Raw genomic sequence first — 23,890 nt, 5'->3', positions numbered from 1 at the left:
CAGGAAGACCAATTAAAAGGCAACTGTAATAATATAGATTGTTGTTCTTATTTTTCTTCATTATCAAAGAGGACCATAACATTGGGAGGTGATGTCATGACTTGAACTAAATTGGATTTAAGTGAGGGAAGGCTGTGCAAGGCCACCACCTCACTCTCTCCTCCACAGCCATCTGGGTCCAGGGGCAAGATATATATCAGGACAACTGGAGATGGCCCCAGATATTTAAGGCAATTGGGGTCAAGTGACTTGCCTAGGGTCACAAAGGTAGTAAGAGTATGAGGTAAGATTTGAACTCAGGTCCTCTTGACTCCAAGGGCCAGTGCTCTATCTACTGTACCACCTAGCTGCTCCTTTAACAAAATAGGTAACAACTGATGAGGGCCTGAACTGAGGTAGTAGCTATGTGAGGAGAGAAAAGCAATCATTTGCAAAACATGTTTTGAAAATAGGTGTGGCATGATTGTACATGTAAAATCCATATGAGATTACTTGCTATGTTGGGATGGGGAGGGAGAAAATGTGAAATTCAAAATTCATTTTAATTTTAATTTAATACATTTTAATTTCAACATTCATTTTAATGTTGAAAACTATCTTTACATATAATTGGAAAAAATAAAATACTATTAAGTGGGGAAAAAAAATGCCAAAATTTCAATCTGTCTGCAAATTCAGGAAGTTCATTTGTATTAGGTTATCCATTTGCTTCTTGATATGTAGCAATACTTCTAAAATGTAAAGTACCACTGGACCACCATCAATTCTTTGCTTTGTAAAAAAGTTTCATTGAAAAATATTTGAACTATCTATATAAATAAATATTGAATTGTTACCCCAAAATTCCAAATGCAAATTTATGTTGGAAAGAAAGAAAAAGCGGGGACAGCTAGGTGGCATAGTGGATAAAGCACAAGCCCTGGATTCAGGAAGACTTGAGTTCAAATTCAGCCTCAGACACTTGATATTTACTAGCTGTGTAACCCTGGGCAAATCACTTAACCCTCACTGCCCCAAAAGAAGGAAGGAAGAAAGGAATAATGAAAGAGGGAGGGAGGGAAGGCAGGCAGGCAGACAGGCAGGAAGGAAGGAAGGAAGGAGGGAGGGAAGGAAGAGATATGGCAGGATTTGACTGGATATGTAGGGTAAAGGAAAGTGACAAGTCTAGTATGTTGTTGAGATTCCAAATGGATAGAAGCAGGTTGGCTAATATGAAAAAAAAGGAAAATAATAAATGTTGGAGAAGCTGTGGAAAAATTGGAACACTAATGCATTGTTGGTGGAGCTGTGAAATGATCCAACCATTCTGGAGAGCAATTTGGAACTATGCCCAAAAGGCTATAAAGCTGTGCGTACCCTTTGGCCCAGCAATACCACTATAGGTCTTTTTCCCAAAGAAATCCAAAAAAAGGGCAAAGGACCCACATGTACAAAAATATTTATAGCTGCTCTTGTTGTGGTAGCAAGGAATTGGAAATTGAGGAGATGCCCATCAATTGGGGAATGGTTGAACAAGTTGTGGTATATGAAAGTAATGGAATACAATCGTGCTGTAAGAAACGATGAGCAGGAGTTCAGAGAAACCTGGAAGGACTTACATGAACTGATGCTGAATAAGATGAGCAGAACCAGGAGAACATTGTACACAGTATCAACAACACTGTGTGTTGATCAACTGTGATAGATTTGACTCTTTTCAGCAATACAATGGTCCACCATAGTTCCAAAGGACTCATCATGGAAAATGCTCTCCAAATCCAGAAACAAAAGAACTATGGAATCTAGATGCAGACTGAACCATACTATTTCTATTATGGTTTTGTTTTTTGAGGTTTTTCCCTTTTGCTCTAATTCCTCTTTCACAGCATGACTAATGCAGAAATATGTTTAATGTAATTGTACATATATAACCTATATCAGATTGCTTGCTATCTTGGGAAGGGGGGGAGGGAGGAGAGGGAGGGAGAAAAAATTGAAACTAGAAATCTTATAAAAACAGATGTTGAAAACTATCTCTACATGGAACTAGAAAAATAATAAAATACTTTTATTATATTTTTTAAAAATGGAAGATAGAAGAATGGTGGTGTCCTTGACAGAAATAGGGAAATTTTATAGAGGGTGGGTGGTGTGGCGGGGGGAAATTAACTTTCTTTTAGATATGCTGGGTTTGACATATGCCTGAAACATGTCCAAATCTGAAATGTCCAAGAGATAGCTGGCAATGTGGGACTGGAAATTTAGAAAGAATAGGGTTAGATATATAATTTTGAAGTTATCTACATAAAAATGTTTAAATCTACAGGAACTGATGAGGCCACCACAAAAAAAAAAACAACAAAACAGAAAATAAGAGAAGAAGGGTCAAGACAGAATACTGCAGAGAAGTCAAGAAACATGAGGCCTGAGAAAAGACCTTCAGATTGGGTAATTAATTGTAATTTGGTACCAGTAGTTTAGTAATTACTGGTAATCTTGTAGTGAGTGATTTCATTCGAGTGATGAGGTCAAAAGCTATATTGCAAAAGGTTTACGAGTGAGTAAAAAGAGAAGTGGAGTTTAGAAAAATTTCAGGGACTTACTTTTTTTTCTTTTCTTTCTTTTTTTTTTTTAGCGGGGCAATTGGGGTTAAGTGACTTGCCCAGGGTCACACAGCTAGTAAGTGTCAAGTATCTGAGGCTGGATTTAAACTCAGGTCCTCCTGAATCCAGGACTGGTGCTTTATCCACACGCCACCTAGCTGCCCCAGGACTTACAACATAGAATGATAACTTGAGGGGATGGTGGAGTCAAATGAAGAATTTTTTAAGGGTAGTAGAGACTTGGGCATGTTTGAAGGCAGTGGGCAAGAAATAAGTTAATAGGGAAAGATTAAAAACTCATTAGAGGATAAGGATGAGTGAAAATACAATCTTTTGGAGAAAATGGAAGGGGATAGGATCAAATGTAAATGAAGAGGAGTTGGCCTTAGCAAGAAGAGGGGCTACCTGTTTGACAAAGACAGGGGGGAAAAAGAAGAGGTTAGCTAAGGAATAGAGTGAACCCATCCAAGCCGATTTTTCTGTTCTAAATGATATTAGCTCTTCCCTTCAGTCAATCACATTAAAAGCTCTATGGTTACAGAGACTCTATAATCCATTCTGATCCAAAATTCTATCATTGTGGCATGCCGTCCTCATCAAGTTCCAGCTAGTGACTTAATTTTCTACTAATTTGTTTCAAAGTGGTAAAAACCTAAACTCTGTTTCTCTCACTTATTACTGTTCCCCCTACATTGAAAAATTATGTATTTTTGTTTGTTTGTTTGTTTTTGGTGAGGCAACTGGGGTTAAGTGACTTGCCTAGAGTCACACAGCATTAAGTGTCTGACGCTGGATTTGAACTCAGGTCCTCCTGACTCCAGGACTGGTGCTCTATCCACTTGCGCCACCTAGCTGCCCCGAAAAATTATGTATTTTTAAAAATAAAACTGGTTTCTTAACTACATCTATGTTACCTGCCCCTAGAAGACCCTTAATTCTTTAAGGACAAGGGCTATTTTACTTTATCTTTGCATCTCTAATGCTTAGCACATTGTAAGTGCTTAAGAAATGGTGGATGAATTGAACAACTCAATTCAACCCACATTTATTAAAATCCCACAAAAGCAGATAAGAGTATAGGTCCAATAAAAGCCAATCTTCAATTTCATCAAAGTGTTATTCCACCTCCACACACACCCCTCCCTCCCCGCCCCCCCCCAATGTGATTTAATCAGTGTGGAGAATGCCTAGTGTCAAGGATACTGATCAGCAAAACTGATTTTTAACTTATGGCTTAGTGAGCTGTCTAGGGAACTACAATGTAAAGTGACTTTATACACAGTCACATACATAGTGTGTATGAGAAGCATGACTTGAACTCAGTTCTTCCTCACTCCAAGGCTGGTTTTCTATCCACTGCACCATTTCTCATCTCTTTATGAAAGTTAATGAGAAAATACTGTTCAACAACCTACAAAATAAGTTATATTCCAAAAATGTGTTTTTAAGTTAGCTGTTTGGAATTTAAAATGTATTTTCTCTGAGACATTAACACACTCTTGGTAAAGTTGTAAACTGATTCAAACATTCTGTAGCTATGGCCAAGGGGCTATAAAACCATGCATACATGGAAAGGGGAAAGGGACCCACATGTACAAAAATATTTATAGCTGCTCTTATGTGGTGGCAAGGAATTGGAAATTGAGGGGATGCCCATCAACTGGGGAAATGGCTGGACAAGTTGTGGTATATGAATATGATGGAATACTATTGTGCTGTAAGAAATGATGAGCAGGAGGAGTACAGAGAAACCTGGAGGGTCTTGCGTGGGCTGATGATGAGTGAGATGAGCAGAACCAGAAGAACATTGTACACAGGATCATCAACATTGAGTGTTGATCTACCATGATGGACTAATGCAATGGTACAGAAGAGTTCCAGGGAACTCATGATAGAAGAGGATCTCCAAATCCAAGAAAAAAAAAAAAGAACTGTGGAGTAAAGATGCTGAATGAACATACTATTTCTTTTGGTTTTGGTGCTGTTGTTTTTTCTATTTTGAGGTTTTTCATCATTGCTCTTATTTTTCTCTTATAACATGACTAATGCAGAAATATGATTAATGTTACTATGTATGTATATATATATATATATACATATATACATATACATATAAACACCTATATCAATATATGTGTGTGTGTGTGTATATATATATATATGTATATATGTATATATGTGTGTATATATATATACATATATATATATATACATATATATATATATATATATATATATATAAAACCTATATCAGATTACCTGCTGTCTAGGGGAGGAGAGAGGGAGGGGAGGGGAGGGAGGGAGATGTAACGATTGGAATGACATCACCTGCTGGAGACTTACTGTACAAGAGTTCCACTCATGAAGCAAAGGTCTTTGAGGGCAAGACCAGGAGTCTTTTCTTTGGCGTCAGGAAGTGATGTCTGCTTGTGGGAGGAAGAAGGGAGGAACCTGGCACTCTAACTGGCTCTCTTTTCCTGGGGACACTGGTGGAGAAGGGAGCTAGAAATGCGCTCTCCCTTTAATAAATAGGAATCTAGACCTTTCTTTCTCTCTTTATCAAATTCTTATTCTCCTTAATAAATGCTTAAAAGTCTAACTCTTGCTAAAGCTTATTATTATTGGCGACCACTCATTAGATATTTTAGACAGTTTAGCTAGAATTTTAGCCCTTAACAGAGAAAAATCTGAAACTGGAAAGCTTGTATAAACAAAAGTTGAGAACTATCTTTACATGTAACGGGAAAAAAATACTTTATTAATTAAAAATAAATAAATGAATGAATAAATAAATAAATAGATAGATAGATAAATAAATGAATAAATAAATGAAACCATGCATACTCTTCAACCTAGCAATATCACTACTAGTTTGGTATCCTAAAAGAGATTTTTTTAAAAAATTGAATTTAAAATTGGGGTGACGCCCATCAATTGGAGAATGGCTGAACAAATTGTGGGATGAGATTAGGATGGAACACTATTGTGCTGAAGAAATGATGAGCTGGATGCTATCAGAAGGACTTACAAAAAAATGCAATCCATTTACAGAGAAAGAACTGATGGTATCTGAATACAGACTGAAGTATCATTTTTTTTGTTGGTTCCTCTTTCTAAAGTTTTTTAATCTGTTTTCTTTCACAACCTAATGTGGAAATGTTTTGCATGACTGCACATGTATAACTTATACTGAATTGCTTGAGTTCTTAAGGGGGGGGGGATGAAGAGAGAGGAAGGAAGAGAATTTGGAACACAAAGTTTTAAAGATCGTTGTAAAAATCTGTTTATACATGTAACTCAGGGGAAACTCTAAATAAATAAATTAATTTAAAATGTATTTTCTCAAAGAAACAGTTTTATGGATGGTGACTAAGTTCTATTATGACTCACAAAATGTCATTTAACTCATGATGCCTGTGAACTATGGTAGTGGCCTGAGTTCTAGAACCTGGAATTAGGGAGCCAAGCAGTGGGAGAAAAAGGGAAAAGAAGAAGCATTTCTACCTCTTTTGTTTTGTTTTGTTTTTTTGGGTTTTTTTTAGTGAGGCAATTGGGGTTAAGTGACTTGCCCAGGGCCACACGGCTACTAAGTGTTAAGTGTCTGAGGCCGGATTTGAACTCAGGTACTCCTGACTCCAGGGCCAGTGCTCTATCCACTGTGCCACCTAGCTGCCCCATTTCTACCTCTTTTGGATGAGGCCCAACCCTAGGCAATATTTAGAGATAGGTAGTTTGTCTTTGATATCCTTTAACCAGAACCTTTAAGCAGTTCTCTTCCACATCATTTACTTTCCCAGGATGATTAACTTACACAGATCCCATTATAGAACTTCTAAGTCTGCTGTACTCTTATCTCCAAGATGCCACTACTATGAACAGTAAGTACGCCAATGTTAACTATCTCCCCAAAAAACTCCCATTACTTTGTATAGCTGATTTCAGATGGATGGTAGAAGGAAAGCAATCTAAACTCCAGTGGCTCTTATTACTTTAAGGATAAAATCCCATTTTCTCTTCACAATCTGGCTCCTTCTTACCTTTCCAGTCTTTAATTTTACACTTTACTAGGTTCTGGCTATACTGGCTCCTTTGTTATTCCACCCACACATCATTCAATCTATTGAACCTGTGTTTTTTCAATGACTAACTTCAATTCCTGTAATGCTCTTCCTCCTCATTGCCATCTCCTGGCTTCCTTCAAGTCTCAACTAAAATTTCATCTTCTGCAAGAACCTTTCCCAGTCTCTCTCAAAGCTAGTCCCCTCCCTTTGAAATTACCTAAAATTTACCCCATAAATATCTTATATGTACATAGTTGTTGACATGTTATCTCCCCTATAGAATGTTAGTCTCTTGAAGACAGATGTTTTTGCCTTTCTTTGTAACCTCAGCACTTAGCACAATCTCTGATACACAGTTAAACAATTAATAAATGCTTACAATTGTAATTTAACCAATCCTTATTTACATACATATATACATATACAAATACATACACATATAGCCCTCCATGGCATTTATAAATCTCTATTTGGTGGACTTTTATCAGTTTAATGAAGTGATAAATTTCAGGCAATGCAAAGAAAAATGTTTTCATACAAGGAACCTAGGGAGAAGGAATTGGCTCTCTCCAAACAACTCTTGATTTTCTGTTCATCCTCCAATTTTAAACTCAATGATTATTTTAAAACTTCATGTTCTTTGATAATGGTTCCCATGGAGCAGTACCATCAATTTATAAGTATGGATTTGTTTACAAATCTGGGATAGCTTGTATGATACAATTTCACTAATTCAAATTTCACTGTCAGAATGTCATAACCTAGAGAGATGCTGGGATGAAGTTTCAGGAATCAATGAAAAAAGGCCTTTGCTAAATTAAACAATTGTAGCAAAAATGCAAAAAGGATATTTCCCTACTTTAAAAAAAACTATTTCTAAATACTTTACAAATATTAACTTAGATACAAAAGCAAAATATGTATTGAGGTGCATTTATTAATTATCTCCTAGTTACTCTAAGTATACAAAAGGTAATAAAAATAGAAAATTCTACAATTCAACTGTAGTTCACATCAGTCTGAATACAAATTCTCAAGACTATTTCTGTTCTATAATGTGAAGGAATATGTAGATTTACAATGACCTATATCAGAATTAGATGGCTAAAATGGTCCTTTTAAAGGTGATCCTTTTAAAGCTTTGATGAAATATCCTAAATCAAAGTTCTATACTATGTAAGTATTGTTCCTGTTTGTAACACTAGTCCAGATTTAGCCACTTAATCTATGCAGAGAATTACAGTATATATTCAGTATAGTTTTACCTTCACAAGTTCCTTAAATACAGCATGCTGAATCATTTTCCTTTTGTTTAGACCAGATGCCATTTCTTCGAGATCAATAGCAGACCTATACAAGAGTGGTATTTGAGGTTTTTTTAATAAAAGAAAAAATAGCAGTTAAGCCATTCCCACCTTCCCCAAAATGTATTCCCCCCAAAGAATGCCAGTGTATTTGAAAGTATACTTTTAAAATGTTCAGAAAAATTGAATCTTTTGTATGTATGCACTTCAATTTGAAAATTGGGTAATTTACAAGGGACAAGTACCATTACAGAAAATGTACCTATTACTTAGTTGCTTTAACTATTAATGGTAATAATTCTATTTTATCTGCCAGAAGGGGTGCTGGACTATGATTTCTTGAAATCCCTTCCTGCTATAAGAGCTATAATTCTTTATCTGAATAGACATCAAAAAGTTTCATTAAAGGATATCAGAAAAAATGGTCTGCCACTATTTTTCAAACTTTCTAAACCAAGAAAGTTAAAATATCTGTTCTGGCTATATTATAATCACTCTTCTAATATGTAAAATAACTCTGGAGCCTTGTGCCTTTAAATTTTTCTATTCAGAGAACAGGATTAAATGTTTTAGATGAGATAAAAGTACTGTGTATTTATGCCAGCTAATCAAGTCACACAATCCAAACAGTAATGGCCTGAATATGAAGATGAACAGAGAAATTTTGATTAAGGAACAAAGATTCCATGTTCTATCTGCTCGGCCACAGCCAGATCTACTTTATAGGGGAATATTATAATAATTATATAATTATATAACCAGATGGCTTACTTTACTTTGTTCTTCAACATAAAACGGGATGGGGGTGGGGGAGGAAGAGAAGGAAGGTTATGGGATGCTAGACTCACACTCTTCACTATAGAAGATGCTTAGTTTGATCTGTTAAATCTACTGAAAAAGATAACATCCCTCCAAATTTTTAAGAAAACTCTCAAAAGCTGAATAGTAAGAAGAAAAATCCATTAAAAAGGGACCTGCCATTTATGCCTGTAGAATGATAATCTATAGCTTGTTCTTTAAATGATAAAAAAATTAAAATTTATATAGCACATATATGCATTAGTAATCTAAGCCGCACAATAACCCTGTAAGGTAGGTAGCATGGGTATTATTATCCTTATTTGATATAGGAAAATACTATGGCACCCAGATTTTGAATAGAATACATGTTCCCCCTAAATCTCTTTTGCAAATAATTAATTTCTGTAGTTTTAAGTAATTCCACTCTACAGCACAAATAAGAATCTTGTTTTACCTGACTTTTTACTGACTATTTAACTTACTTGACATTTTCTCGGAGCTGCTTCACCAACTTAATGTTAACATCAGCTTCCAATAAGGCTGTGCAGACTTCTTTTAGCATAGCATTTAAAACCTAAAAAATAAAACTTGCTATTAGAAACCACCAGATTTTCATTTCAATTATGACCATAAAAAGAAGGGTCAGAAAAATCACTCTAAAGTATTAGTTTGTAAAGGTAAGGCAATATCCCATTTTGTTAAAAAAAAAAAAGGAAGACAACAGACTCAATGTCCCTTAGGATTACTTTAAATTTATTGATACATTTTAGCATGACACTTACCAAACACCCAAACAATGCTCCCACCCACCTTCATCCCCAAAATAAATATTTCTCAGTTTATCAGTTGTTGAAAGAAAGAATATATCCTTTAACCAATGCTACACTGATTGTTACAACTAAAAAGTATTTTGTTGATTCTCAATGTGAACTTTGTTTACATTGTTATAGTCACTGTGTATACTGTTATTTAAGCGGTTTGATTTATTTTGCATCACTTTATATAAATCTTTACAAATGTCTTCAAATTCTTCATAATTTTCATGCTTTACAGAGTGCAAAGATTCTATTATAGTTATAAACCATAATTTGTTAAGCTATTCTCCTTCCTCAACCATAAATTGTTTCCATTCCCCCAATCACTAGGCACATGCTTTAAAAAAATAATAACTTTTTAGTCACAAACACCACTGCTATTCATATTTTTGTATGTATGAGTCTATTCTTGCCATCAATGACCTCTTTGGGGTATAGTCTCAAAAGTAGGATCTCTGGACCAAAGGGTAGTAACAATCTAGTAAATTTTTTGCACAATTCCAAATTGTTTTATACAATCTCTGTGCTAATTCAAAGATGCATCCACCACTAATTATGTCTGTCTTTTCACAGCCCCCTTCAAACATGAGTTTTCTCATCGCATAACATCTTTCCTAGCTTCATGATTATTAGATAATATTTAAAGGTGATTGAAAATTACACTCCTCTATTAGTAATTCTGAAGATTTTAAATATTTGATTATTAATTAGGTTTGTATTTCTTCTTTTTTGCAGGGCAATGAGGGTTAAGTGACTTGGCCAGGGTCACACAGCTACTAAGCGTCAAGTGTCTGAGGTCAGATTTGAACTCAGGTCCTCCTGAATCCAGGGCCAATGCTTTATCCACTGTGCCACCTAGCTGCCCCTGGTATTTCTTCTTTAGAAAACTGCTCACAACTTTTAAACTCTTCTCTGTTTGGGAGTTTTGTTTCAATTATCTACTAATTTTGGATGTCATTAGTAAAAAGGATTCCCCCTCCCAATCTCTATATTTTCTTCCAATTTTAGCTCCACTGATGTTATATGTGCAAAGGCTGTTTTGTCTTTTATGATCTTTTTTATCCTAACTTTGGATACAAATTTTTGTCCTGTCCATAATGATGTCCATATCCTTGTAAGAGGGAGTCCATATCCTTGTAAGTTCCTTTAATTTTTTTATGATGATTTTTTAAAAAATAGATTGTTTATCCATTTAGAATTTATTGGGGTTAAATACATCTATTTTTTTCCTTCCTTCCTTCCTTCCTTCCTTCCTTCCTTCCTTCCTTCCTTCCTTCCTTCGGAGGGAACTGGGGTTAAGTGACTTGCCAGGAGTCATACAGCAAGTAAGTGTTTGAGGCCAGATTTAAACTCAGGTCCGCTGGACTCCACTGTACCACTGTACCACCTAGATACCTTCTAAATCTATTTTCCACTGCTTTCCAGTTTTCATAGCAGTTCTTGTCAAATAATGAATCCCTTCCTTCGTTATCTTCTTGGGTTTATGAAATAATAGACTACTATGTGCCATTGTTTCCAGGGTTTACATATCTAGTTCATTCCACTGAATTGCTTTATTATTCTTAATCTAAGTAGCAGTTTTATAAATACTATTTAGTATTAGGAATTGGGATCTAATAGCACCAAGCTCTGCCTCTTTCTATTTTTTTCCATTATCAATTGACATCCTTAACCTGTTAGTACAAATGAATTTTATTACTTTTAAATTCTATTTAGTTATTCAACTGATACAGCAGTAAATAATTCAAATAGCATCATCACTTTTTACTATATTGGTATTGCCCAGCTATGGACAATTAAATCTGTGCATTTTTATAATCTGTAAAGAATTTGCTGCCATTGTATTTATTATAATTCTCATATGTAACTTAATAGACTAATTCCCAGGTATATACTTTTTAAAAACATCATCATAGTTTTCCTTAGTATCCTTCTTCTCCCTTTTCAGGGAGCCATCCAATATAACAAATAGGATTTTAGGGAAGGGGAGGGGAAGGAAGGAAAAATTAGCATAATTAATCAATATGAAAAAGTTTATAAACATATGCAATGTGCTACACCTGTGGGCCTCCCATCTACACAAAGGGATGGTTTGAGATATCCTCTCCTTACTCTTCTTTTGAGTCATGTTTGATCCATATAATTTTGCTATATTCACTTTTGATTTGTGTAATGTGTGGTTGTTTTCCATTTCTATTGTAGTCATTGTCTGGGGCAGCTAGATGGCACAGCAGATAGAGTGCCAGGCCTGGAGTCAGGAAGACTCAACTTTCCAAGTTCAGATCTGGCCTCAGACACTTAGTTGGGTGAACTTGGACAAGACACTTCATCATGTTTGCTTCAGTTTCCTCATCTGTAAAGTGAACTAGAGAAGGAAATGGTAAACCACTTCAGTATCTTTGCCAAAAAAAAAAAACAAAATAAAAATGGGGCCACAACTGAAAAATGACCAAACCACAATGTCATTGTCTATATTTTTTTTCACTCTGCTTTAATTTATTCTGCATCAATTCATATAGTTGTTTCCATGCTTCTTTGTATTCATCATATTCATCATTTCTTGCAGCACAGTAACTTTCAATACATTCACGTATGAGTCATAATTTAAACAACAGCCCTTCCCCATTTGATGGGCATCTACTTTCTTTCCAATTCTTTTCAATCAAAAAAAGTGCTTCTATATTTTGGTGGGGTTTTTTTAATGGAATTTCTCTTTCCATTTTTTCCTCCTCAGTTTTGTTAACAACATAAAAGCTAATGATTGGGGGCAGCTAGGTGGTGCAGTGGATAAAGCACCAGCCCTGGATTCAGGAGTACCTGAGTTCAAATCCAGCTTCAGACATTTGACACTTACTAGCTGTGTGACCCTGGGCAAATCACTTAACCACCATTGCCCTGCAAAAAAACCCAAACCAAACCAAACCAAAAAAAAAAAAAAAAAAAAGCTAATGATTTTTGTGGATTTACCTTTATTCTGCTACTTTGATTCCTCAGTTTGAATATTTTTGTCATTGATTTGCAATGACAACAATAGAAATAAAGTCAACACAGAACAATAGCCAATCTTGAGTCAAATACAAGTCAACGTTGGTGTCATAAAAGGAAAACAATATTCCTTATCCTCCATGAAAAAAAGTTACTTTCCTGATAATAGCAATCTATTTTTATTTTACAATGAATTAAGTACTGTCATTTCATAACTCAATTTCAACGTAATAGCTTAAAGGGCAAACAAGTTTCAATTCTTCAAGATTTATAATTATACATCATATTTTACAATTGAAAATTTTAATATCACAGAACAGCCCCTGCTAGAGAATTATATTAGAAATCATGTTATATAAGATTTATATAAGAAACATGGGGTGCCATATGGGAGTCAGCTGCACAACTGCTTCTTTGTAACATAAATGGTTAGTCAAATTTTCAGGGGAAGGAGGAGAAATGATCAACTTTTTTTTGTAGTATCTTAATATACTCAACAGGCATAAACTTGAATATTCCCACAAAAAATGGTAAGATTTGGACTTCTAAAAACAGAAGATAAATGAAGAAACAATTTTTCAGACTAAATTACTTGGTTTTAGAAGAAAATGTTAATATTGAATTTCTTAGCGCAACCATTTAAGAAATCTTTTCATAAACATATTAATGACCTACAAGTAATTCAGAAAAACTATAAATTAAACAATGTACTATTTATACAAATTAACAACATGCAGTATTAACTTAGATTATTTCAAGCCCTTTTGTAATCATTACAAAAACAATGCATATAACATAAGGCATTACTAGCTTTTACCATTAGTTCTATCTCCATTTTACAGATAAGAAAAATTACCACTAAAAATAAAATAAGCACCTTATGCAGGAAGTTAGCTAACCTAAAATTAGCTCAATTTCTCATGACTAATATGCTTGACTGATTAAGAATGAAGAAACATGCAGGGGCAGCTAGGTAGTACAGTGGATAGAGCACCAGCCCTGGAGTCAGGAGGATCTGAGTTCAAATCTAGCCTCAGACATTTAACACTTACTAGCTGTGTGACCCTGGGCAAGTCACTTAACCCCAACTGCCTCACCAAAAAACAAAAACAAAAACAAAACCCCCAAAACAAAAAAAGAATGAAGAAACAGGACAGGCAAAATTAGGATAAGGAAAACCTTATATTTTTAAGGCCAATGAGGGTTTGGGTTTTTTTTGTTTTTTAGTGAGGCAATTGGGATTAAGGGACTTGCCCAGGGTCACACAGCTAGTAAGTGTTAAGTGTCTGAGGCCGGATTTGAACTCAGGTACTCCTGACTCCAGGGCTGGTGCTCTATCCACTGCGCCATCTAGGTGCCCCAGTTGTAGGTTTTTTTTTTAATTCTAGAACAACAATAAATGTACATTCCCTATTTTTAACTAAGCATACTCCCTGAAGGCCTATGAAGCTCCGCTCATATTCACAAAGAAAAGGCTTTGTAGAAACAGCTGTCCTTTTATTCCAGGAGTTCCTTCTTTGGACTATTAAGAATCTGTGTAGGGGGCGGCTGGGTGGCGCAGTGGATAAAGCACCGGCCCTGAATTCACGAGTACCTGAGTTCAAATCCGGCCTCAGACACTTGACACTTACTAGCTGTGTGACCCTGGGCAAGTCACTTAACCCCCATTGCCCCACAAAAAAAAAAAAAAGAATCTGTGTACACTACAGAAGGTTTGAAAGTTGTATTTCTTGTATGTTACTATCCATTCGAGGCTCTACCATTATGCTATACATACAAAAAAACATCACAAAAAAATAGAACTTTCTGATATAAAAAAATATGTATTTTTAAAGGTAATACTAAAAATGCTTTCCAGTATACCTTAGGTAGCATAACTTCAGTGCCCAGACTTTGCTACTTATCAATCAATGGACAATGTATATACCACAGAAGGAAAAACAGAGAAGCTTACCAATCAATAATTATATTGTTTCCTATCAAGTATTCCTCTTGTAATTTTTTTTGTCATTCACACAAAGAAAATAGAAAGTTTTATAGGGTCAAACAAGCCAAGCACTACTAGTGTCATATGTTATCTGCCAATATCCACAGCAAGGAAAAATTAGGAAGCTTATTATTCTTTTATTTACACTTAACTCTAAAAGGGAAATAACTTAAAATAATTATATATGCCTTGAGCAGTAATAACATGTTATAAAATGGAACACTTACAAAATTAACACATACTTGAAAAATTTAATGAATTTCATTTGCCAATAGCCAATTATAGAATATAGCCAAGGTACAATGTTAGCAAAACAATTTACTTGTTTGTATGAAGTATATATATAAAGAATCATTTGTGAAAATGCTAATTATTCTTCCCTTCTCTATATATTGGTTATAGATATTCTAATATTCCAAAAGCTGGGAGAGAATATGTTACAATGAAAATAGTGAAACTAAAAATAAGGACATTCACAGATCCTGGGTAATATGAGCTTCTAAAAATTCCAAGAGAATAAATAAACTTGTATAGGAAATGAAATGCAATGCCATCATCATTAACAGTTAGGAAAAGAGAGCTGACAAAGGACTGAGATTAAAGAAAGTTCAAAAGAGCATGTTAAGCTTAAAGTGTTAGTGAAGGAGGAAATGAAGCGTTAAATTTAGGAGGGCCTAGTAGTCAGATCAGAAAGGGAGAGAACACTAGATCTAAGTTTAGGTAAAAAGGGAATATTACCTACTTTTTTGTGCCAATGTTTTAAAGTAATTAATTCTAGGAAAGTGAGGTCAAAAACAAGCTGACAAAATAATTTTACATATTATGCTTGGCTTTTGGATTTTGCCTAACAAGTAAATTGCATAAAAATAAATGCAAACAGATGTGGTGCCAGTTGTTACTGCTCCCACTTCAGCTTCAGAAGAACAAGTAAGGGGGGCAACTAGATGGCGCAGTGGTAAAGCACCGGCCCTGGATTCAGGAGTACCTGAGTTCAAATCCGGCCTCAGACACTTGACACTTACTAGCTGTGTGACCCTGGGCAAGTCACTTAACCCCCATTGCCCTGCAAAAAACAAAACAAAAAAACAAAACAAAAAGAAGAACAAGTAAGAGTCTAAGTGGTGGCCTAGACCAGAGGGGTCAAACACAGGGCCTACAGGCTGAATGTGGACCACAACATTCCCAAATGCCTCTGAAACCAGATTTTTAAAAGTCACTGGGAAATAATTTAACAAACTAAAGAAAAATGCAATAAAACATAGATAGTGTTAATATATAGTTTTCTAAGTCAATATGTGGTCCACAGGGATTCTTATTATGGTTTAGTGGCCTCTATTTCTATTTGAGTTTGACACCACCATGGAGATTTTGTGTCATAATAAATACATACCTCTTCATTGATAATGGTGGCATTGCTCAATGATCGTAGTGCCGAAGTTATTTTTCTTCCAAGATCTGCTAACACCATCTTGGCAGTTTAATACAACCTTAAAAGGTGATATCTAAAAACAAATAAACAAACAAACATTAAAAAGAAAATTTTGAAACAGGAAGTATTATAATACAATTTCAATTTGGATTTTATAGCCATTTTCCAATAATTATAAAAACTGGATTTGGTAAGGCTGTTTTTGTTATTGCAATAGATATGATTCTAGAAAGGCAGCTTGGTACAGTGCATCCAGTGCTGGACTTGGAATCAGGAAGTCCTCAGTCTACAATCCCACCTCAGACATTATTAGCTCTGAGAGGCCCCTCCCCCCGGGCAAGTTACTTAACCTTTTCTGGACCTTAAATTTCTTCATCTATTTGGACTTGATGGTAGTTAAAATCCTTTCTAGCTCTAAATCTATGGTTTTATAATTTTGAAGAGATCACTTCAAGGAGGAAAAAAATAAAGCAATAAAGAAATTATTAGTGCCTAATCAAGAATCTCTTTGTTACACCTTGCAAAAAAGAAATAGGTTCTAGAACATAAGATATATTTTATCCTATCATACCGAAAAAGTATTTATTCTTGATTTTACTTGCCACTGTCAGAAAAGTTACTGTAAAAAACAACAACAATAACAAGACACACAAACCTAGCAAAAGTACTTTGAGAAAATAATGGGATTTGGCAGATACTCAAAGACCCACCAGGAGATTAATCTAAACTGATTGACTTTGCTGATTAGCCTACTTCAAGTTAATTAGATTGTAACCACACCTAGCTGTCCCTTAAGAAGGTATTGTTTTTCAGAAGCTAAGAACTTTGAACTCAACATGAGGCCACCTTCAAGTCCAGTGAACCAATGGATTTGGATGATGCCTACCAATCAGCTTGAAGCAATGTGTAAGGACCGCCTCTGCTCCGGACCTATAAAAAGCTTCCACACTCAGTTTGAGAGCAGTTCGTGGTTGAAGCAGGCTCATGGCGGAGGACTTGAGGAAAAACCAGACCAGGCTGGAACTCTAGGCTAGATAGGTCTTTTTTTAAACTCCATGTGTTCTCTTTTTTCTAATACCTAGTATGCTTTAATAAATGCTTAATGCCCAAAGACTGGTGCTAAAGCTTCTAATTTAAGGCAACACATTTAGATTAAACATCACAGTACACAGTTATTAAAAAAAAAATTACCTATAGCATTTATTGTTCCTGACAATTCTATAGTCAACACTTGTTAGCTCATATTCTTTCTGTTATTTCACTCACCATACTGACAATTCTTTATTTACTTAGCATGATTGACAAAGAAGTTTTGAGGTTGCTGTTCTGACATTGAACTTATATACCAAGAAAAGCCTTTTATTTATTTTTTTCCCCAAAGAGTAGAATTTACATTTTACTTTCATTTATAGTCAAATTTTATTCAAATACACTCTGGATCTGTTATATTCAATCTTTTTTTTTTTGAGATAGAAAAAAACATGATAAGTTACAATTTGCAACAGACAATTATTAATGTTCATAGTGTGTAATTTAAAATTCTAAATGTGGGTTCTAATCTGTTCCCCCAGTTTTGGGGGAAACTGACAAAAAGCACTGATAAAACGAGTTTAGGTTTTTAAGGGTTTACTGAAAGATAGAAAGAGAAAGATTGAGAACAGAATTCCTACAGCCTATCTTTCCTCAATTTCCCTATGAAGTCTTCTGGAATCTCTCTCTCTCCTCCACCATGGTGAAGTCAGGAACCAAAAGAGACAGAGCTCTCTGAGCAGACTCTCCTTCCTCCTTCCTGTCCCCTCCCAGAAATGGGAGGTTCTTCAAGCTGGTTGGTTGACTGGGCCAGAAGTTCAAAGTTTTTTAGATTCTGAAAACCATGCTTTCTTAAGTACTCTCAAGTATCAGCCAGATGTGCTTAGAATCTATCTAGTCAATTAGTAATCCAGTCAAATCATCCAGTAATCCACTCAGGTGGGCTCCAGAGTATCTGCCAAATCTCATCTATCACATTCCATTATCTTGACAATAGGATCTACAATTCACCTCATTAATGACTGATTGAAGCATTATCTTATTGGCTTCAGAAAACACACACCTGTGGTCCATATAATTGTAGAAATTAAATGTAGGCTTGTATTTCCCTTCACACTTCAAAACAACATCCTGAGACATCTACAGTTACTTATCCACTTTTATAAAGATCAAATCTGAGTACTTTTCAAAGTGACTGAAACAAAAGTTTGTTCATTTTGCCTGAACCATATACTAAGTAGATGAGAAGCCAAGTACTATCAATTTTTCTCCAGCTTCTTTCAATTCAAATCAAAACCATCCTTGCTCTCCCTTTTGCCATTTTGGCAACTGTCAGAGTTTCATGGTTCTAGGAGGTTGAGAAGAGAGAGAGGGAAGAGCAATCCAGAGTCTATTTAGAATGAATCCAGTGGAATACTTCTAGCCACTAGGAACAAATAAATACTGAAAACTTCACATTATAGGCCTTTTATAATTTTTAAAATTTACTTATTTTATTTTCCCCCAATTACTTGAAAAAACAATTTTTAACATTCTTTTTTGTTTGTTTTTTCTTTTTTGGCAGGGCAATGAGGGTTAAGTGACTTGCCCAGGGTCACACAGCTACTAAGTGTTAAGTGTCTGAGGCCGGATTTGAACTCAGGTACTCCTGAATCCAGGACCGGTGCTCCATCCACTGCACCACCTAGCTGCCCTAACATTTCATTTTTGAAATGAGTTCCAAATTCTTTCCCTCCCTCCCCATCCCTTTCATTGAGAAGGCAAGCAATGTGAAATAGGTTATACATGTTACAGGCCTTTTATAATATATGTAGAGAAGAAAGATGGCAGTCAGGTTATAGTTTCCAGCTAGGAAGGTAAGAAAAGGAGAAGGTTACAGATGTCTCTGGAACACTCTTTCCATGAATAATTTGTTAATCTTTTGGGTAGTGAGAATTTCTTTTTTTCCCATCTGGCTGCACTACTTTGGACTTCATCATGCCCAGAGAAACATTTCATCATCCTTTAAGATCAAATCAACAACCCTGGTACTCATACCTCAGCAGTACTCTCTACCTTGGGATCTCTCTGAATGGAAAATGGATTGAAGAGCTCCTCCCCCACACTCCATTTAAGGAGCCCCATAACTTCCCAATATGAATTAGACCTGACTAAAACAAGTGAACTGCTCCCAACCCTCACCTCTGCCCCCATGTTAGCCATTTCTTCATTTGGCTTCGGGCTGCTCTAATCTGGAAGCCATCGAGCCCCCTACACCACATTCACCCACCAACTTCACTTCCCTTTCCCTATCCACCCTTTTCAAATTCCAGCAGAAACTGTCCTTTTTTCCTCATATTTGTATCTCAGCACTTAGCACAGTACCAGGTACTTAATAAATGCGCTTAATAGATGTTTATTGACCCATTGATCAAAAAAATAGTCATCCTGGGGGCAGCTAGGTGGCACAGTAGATAAAGCACCAGCCCTGCATTCAGGAGGACCTGAGTTCAAATCTCAGACACTTTGACAACTAGCTGTGTGACCCTGGGCAAGTCTTAAGTGGCTCACTGCCCCACAAAAAAAAAAATAATAATCAGACTACATTTAATATCTACTGCTGTTAAGTTTATCTGAATGGTATGTCTTGCATCAATTTTAAACTTTTAGCATTTTCATCTGCAATTCCTTAGGCCTCCTCAAATCACTGCCAACTCACTGAGCATGGCGTCTACTGCACCAGAAAAACTAAGTGCATCAAATGACACTGTATATGTATGCATGTATGCATGCGTGTGTGTGTGTGTGTGTGTGTATACTTATAGTTATTGCTTTGTATGTATATAAACACATTCAACACATTACTATATTATAACATATAAAATTAGTACCATAACATAAATTTATATAATATTTATAATTACATGTATAATTTTACTTTGAAATTAAAATTTTCATCCTACTCTATTTTCTCTGCTATATGGACACGCAAAAAAAAGTACTCCTAAAATTGATACACCTTGGGCATTCAAGCTATTTTAAAATTCTGGTCTTTCTAACTTAATGATAACTTATCTAATAGTCATTTAAATGGTCAACTCTTTTTCTTGTTCCTCAGAAATTCTTCTTCAAAACACACACACTTGCCCAAGTAGAAGCAGTTATCTCATGGGCCTAGCATGACACCCCTATCACCTCTTGAATCTTACTTGTTAGCTTCCCTTGCCTAGGGCCTTTCTGGGTTTTTTTGCCAGTGATTTTAAGAAGAGGATGCTTGCTCTCCCTAGTCCCAGGTATGTCACTAGTTAACTAAGATTTTGGAAAAGTCAAATTTTCTGGGTTTAAGTTATTAAATGAATATTATTACATATGAATATATATTTATGTAATATGTTTGTATAATATATATTCTATTTATTCACACATGAACAATAAATTTATATTTTATATATTTATATAATATGATTATATATTATAAATATTATATATGAAGGTAAACTGTCAGAGTTGGGAAAAGGATCTTAAAACACCTATAAAAATGAGGTCCAAACCTACATTATACAGATGGGGAAGCTGAAAACCCACAGAAGGGGAGTGGATTGTCCGTGTTCATAGAGCAAGTTAGCTACAAAGCAGTCAAAAAATCAGAAGCTAGATCCCTTCCTATAGCCTACTTGTTTGTCCCTCATAAAGTTTTTACAAGGACAAAATAAACATGAAACACTTTGAAAAGACTAATGACAAGATATTCTAAACAGGGACCATGTTGTTATTTCATCATTCAAGTACAGTATATGGAAGTGAGAAACCAAAGGATAAGGCTTCTGACAGTATTCTGTAGCCTCCTACCTTAGAGAAAAGTCAGAGAAAACAATTCTGTGGTTTCAACCACAAAGACAAAGGACATAGGCCTGGTGTTGTAGCAAAAGTCCTGGCTGGGGTATTAGAAAACCTGAGTTCAAGTCCCAGTTCTCCTACAGTTTCCACTGCACAGCCTTATAGACTAACTATAAATACTTTGAACCAACAAAAATTTAACAGATTACTATTGACCTATTCCCTTACTTGTTCTATCTGCCAGCTAGATATACTATCTATACCTACTAATCTGATGCTTTCTAAAGGTCTCTTTGAGCTCTAACATTCTGATTCTAAATTACCCTTTGGTGGGGAGAGAGGAACCTTATTGCTCCTCTAATGAGATAAAAAGTGATTTCATACTGTCCTCATTTTAAAAGGAAAATTAGCAGTCAGTGAACGGTGGACAAGGCCATTATGAAACAAGCTTTTGGGGTTTTTTTGCTGTTGTTGTTGTTGTTATTGTTGTTTTTAGTGAGGCAATTGGGGTTAAGTGACTTCCCCAGGGTCACACAACTAGTAAGTGTTAAGTATCTGAGGCCAGATTTGAACTCTGGTACTCCTGACTCCAGGGCCAGTGCTCTATCCAACTGCGCCATCTAGCTGCCCCGAGATGAGTTTTTAAAAAATAAATTCTTGACATCTTTTGATATTATTTCACCTATATTTCCTATTGTATCTCTTTACCTTTCCAGAGAGCCAGTCCTTATGGACAAAACTAATCAGGGCATATCAAAAAAGTCTGACATTACATGTAATGAACCATATCTATAGTCTCTGCAATGTGGGAAGGTAATTTTCGCTTATCTCCTTTTTGGGGACAAGCCTGACTTTCATTGTTTCATAGCATTCAGTTTTGATTGATATTTCCATTTATGATGTTGTATTTGGTGTGTATTCTTCCTGCTTCTGCTTATCTTACTTTGTATCAGCTCATGTCTTCCTATGCTATTATGCATAATCATCATTTCTTAAAACAATATTTCATTACATACATGTAACCACAATTTGTTGAGACATTTCTCAACTAATGAACTTCAATTTTGTTTCTAGTTCTTTGCTACTACAAAAACGTTACTATAAACACTTTTAGGTACTGTATAGAGATGGGACCTTTTTTGGCCATTGACATCTTGTAGTCATTTTCTTTACATAATTCCAAATTGCTCTCTGGAACAGTTGTATCAATTCATGGCTTCACCAAATTATTAGTGTTATCCCTTCCCCCACAATCTCTCCAATACTATCCCCCTATCTTTTGTCATCTTTGACAATTTTCTGGGGTGAAAATTATTTGTTCATATCCTTTGACCATTTATCCATTGGGGAACAGCTTCTAATATTAATTTCCTAAGAACTGTGGATCTAAATTGCAGAGAAGGTACTGACCTACTATATTGGTATAAGGAGATTCTTCATCCTACAGTTTCCCATAACAATGAAATCACAGATGCAATCAACCTCCATCAGATACTTATCAGATATTTTTGATGCAAAGACTTTTCTCCCAATTGACTTCTTTAGTTCTTATCCTAAGTTGTGTTAATTTTATTGTGCAAAATTTCATGTAATCAAAATTATTCTTCTGTCTGCCTCTATCATTTGTTTGGTTAAGAATTCTTCTATCTACCATTATAAAAAAATTAACTCGTTATTTTGATTATATTCTTCTCATTTTTCTTTTATACTTTAGCCTTTAATATTCAGATTACATCCATTGTGAGCTTGTTATGGTCTATTATTGTTAACATTTGAGCTTATTGTCATAGTATATTATTGTGTTCTAAACCTAATTTCTAGTTTTCCCAGTAATTCTTATCAAATACTGATGTTTTGTCTACCAAGTAATTTATGTTCTTAGACTTGTTTAGTAAATTTTAAATGGGATTTTGGGGGGGAAATCTTTCTGAATACCTAGCTAGAAATTTGGCTGCTTAAGATGAAATGGAGGGGGCAGCTAGGTGGTGCAGTGGATAAAGCACCAGTCCTGGATTCAGGAGGACTTGAGTTCAAATGTGACCTCAGACACTTGACACTTACTAGCTGTGTGACCTTGGGCAAGTCACTTAACCCTCATTGCCCCACTCCCCCCCCCCAAAGATGAAATGGAAAAAAGTATTCCAGTAGAGTAAAAAAGAATGAGAAAAAATATAGAGGAAAGAAAGTAAAAAGCACCTCTAGGAGAGAGTGAATAAAATAATCTAGACAAGAAAGGCATTTAAAAAGATGCAATAAGCATTTTGTAAAATACTTTCTATATACCAGACACTGTGCTAGGAGCTGGGGATATAAAGACAATGCAAGCATACATAACTGAGTTATTTCCAAATAAGAGAATCATAGAGTGAGACTTGGGAAGGGAGCTTATTGGTCAAGTAATCCAACCCTATCATTTCAAAGATGAAGCTATTGAGGCCTGGAAAGGTTAACTGACTTGCCCAAAGGTCACACAACTGGTAGTTAAATACTGGCCCTATAACTTCAAATCTATACCACACTGTCTTACTTTCTTGTAAATGTAATTTAAGTGCTGTGAACAACATGAAGAAAACTAAAGGAATTTCTAATAATGAAGAAAAAGGAGACTAAGTCATAGACTATTTTTTTTAGATCTGAGTTTATAAGCCTCTACTTACCATGAAGTTATAATACATTCATGGCAGCAACTTGAAAGAGTGGCTACTTCATAGGAAATGAGTGAAACATTGTTACTTGACCATCTCCATTACTAAACTATTATTGTTTATGTAACTACTCTGCTTGCAAGTAAATGGGAGAGATAGATTTCTTCCCTAGTTACCTTGTCACAACACTGTTTGTGACACCACAATTAGCTGTCTTAGAAATCATGTCATAAACAGGTCATTCTATATTCTAAAAGAGCTAAATTGTCCTGGTGGTTTGTCTTTGCATCAGTCAGTGTCTTATTCTGATTACAATTGATGTCATGGTTTCAGTTGCTACTAATATATGAATACCTACCTGTCGAAGTGATGCTGTGATAAATCAAATTTTTATCATCATCATCATTATTAACAACAACTTCTTAGTGTTGTTATT

The 23,890-nt window shown here is 35.3% G+C and overlaps 1 protein-coding gene across 3 annotated transcripts in view; it reads right to left on the bottom strand.

Annotated features, from left to right (window-relative positions):
• The window catches only part of SRP54 (signal recognition particle 54), a 50,635-nt gene that overhangs the window by 23,230 nt on the left and 3,515 nt on the right, over positions 1 to 23,890 (bottom strand). For all 3 annotated transcript variants that reach the window (XM_043983452.1, XM_043983451.1, XM_043983453.1), the window contains exons 2-4: positions 15,926 to 16,037; positions 9,231 to 9,322; positions 7,909 to 7,993 (exon numbers count right to left, since the gene is read on the bottom strand). In XM_043983452.1, the coding sequence (XP_043839387.1) occupies positions 7,909 to 7,993; positions 9,231 to 9,322; positions 15,926 to 16,003 (255 nt within the window). In that variant the 5' untranslated portion in view covers positions 16,004 to 16,037. The remainder of the gene's footprint in view (positions 1 to 7,908; positions 7,994 to 9,230; positions 9,323 to 15,925; positions 16,038 to 23,890) is intronic.

This window comes from Dromiciops gliroides, chromosome 2 (assembly GCF_019393635.1).
Source record: "Dromiciops gliroides isolate mDroGli1 chromosome 2, mDroGli1.pri, whole genome shotgun sequence".
NCBI classification, from domain to species: domain Eukaryota; kingdom Metazoa; phylum Chordata; class Mammalia; order Microbiotheria; family Microbiotheriidae; genus Dromiciops; species Dromiciops gliroides.
The sequence above is the reverse complement of the archived record's forward strand: the minus strand, read 5'-3'. Positions and strand labels throughout refer to the sequence as shown.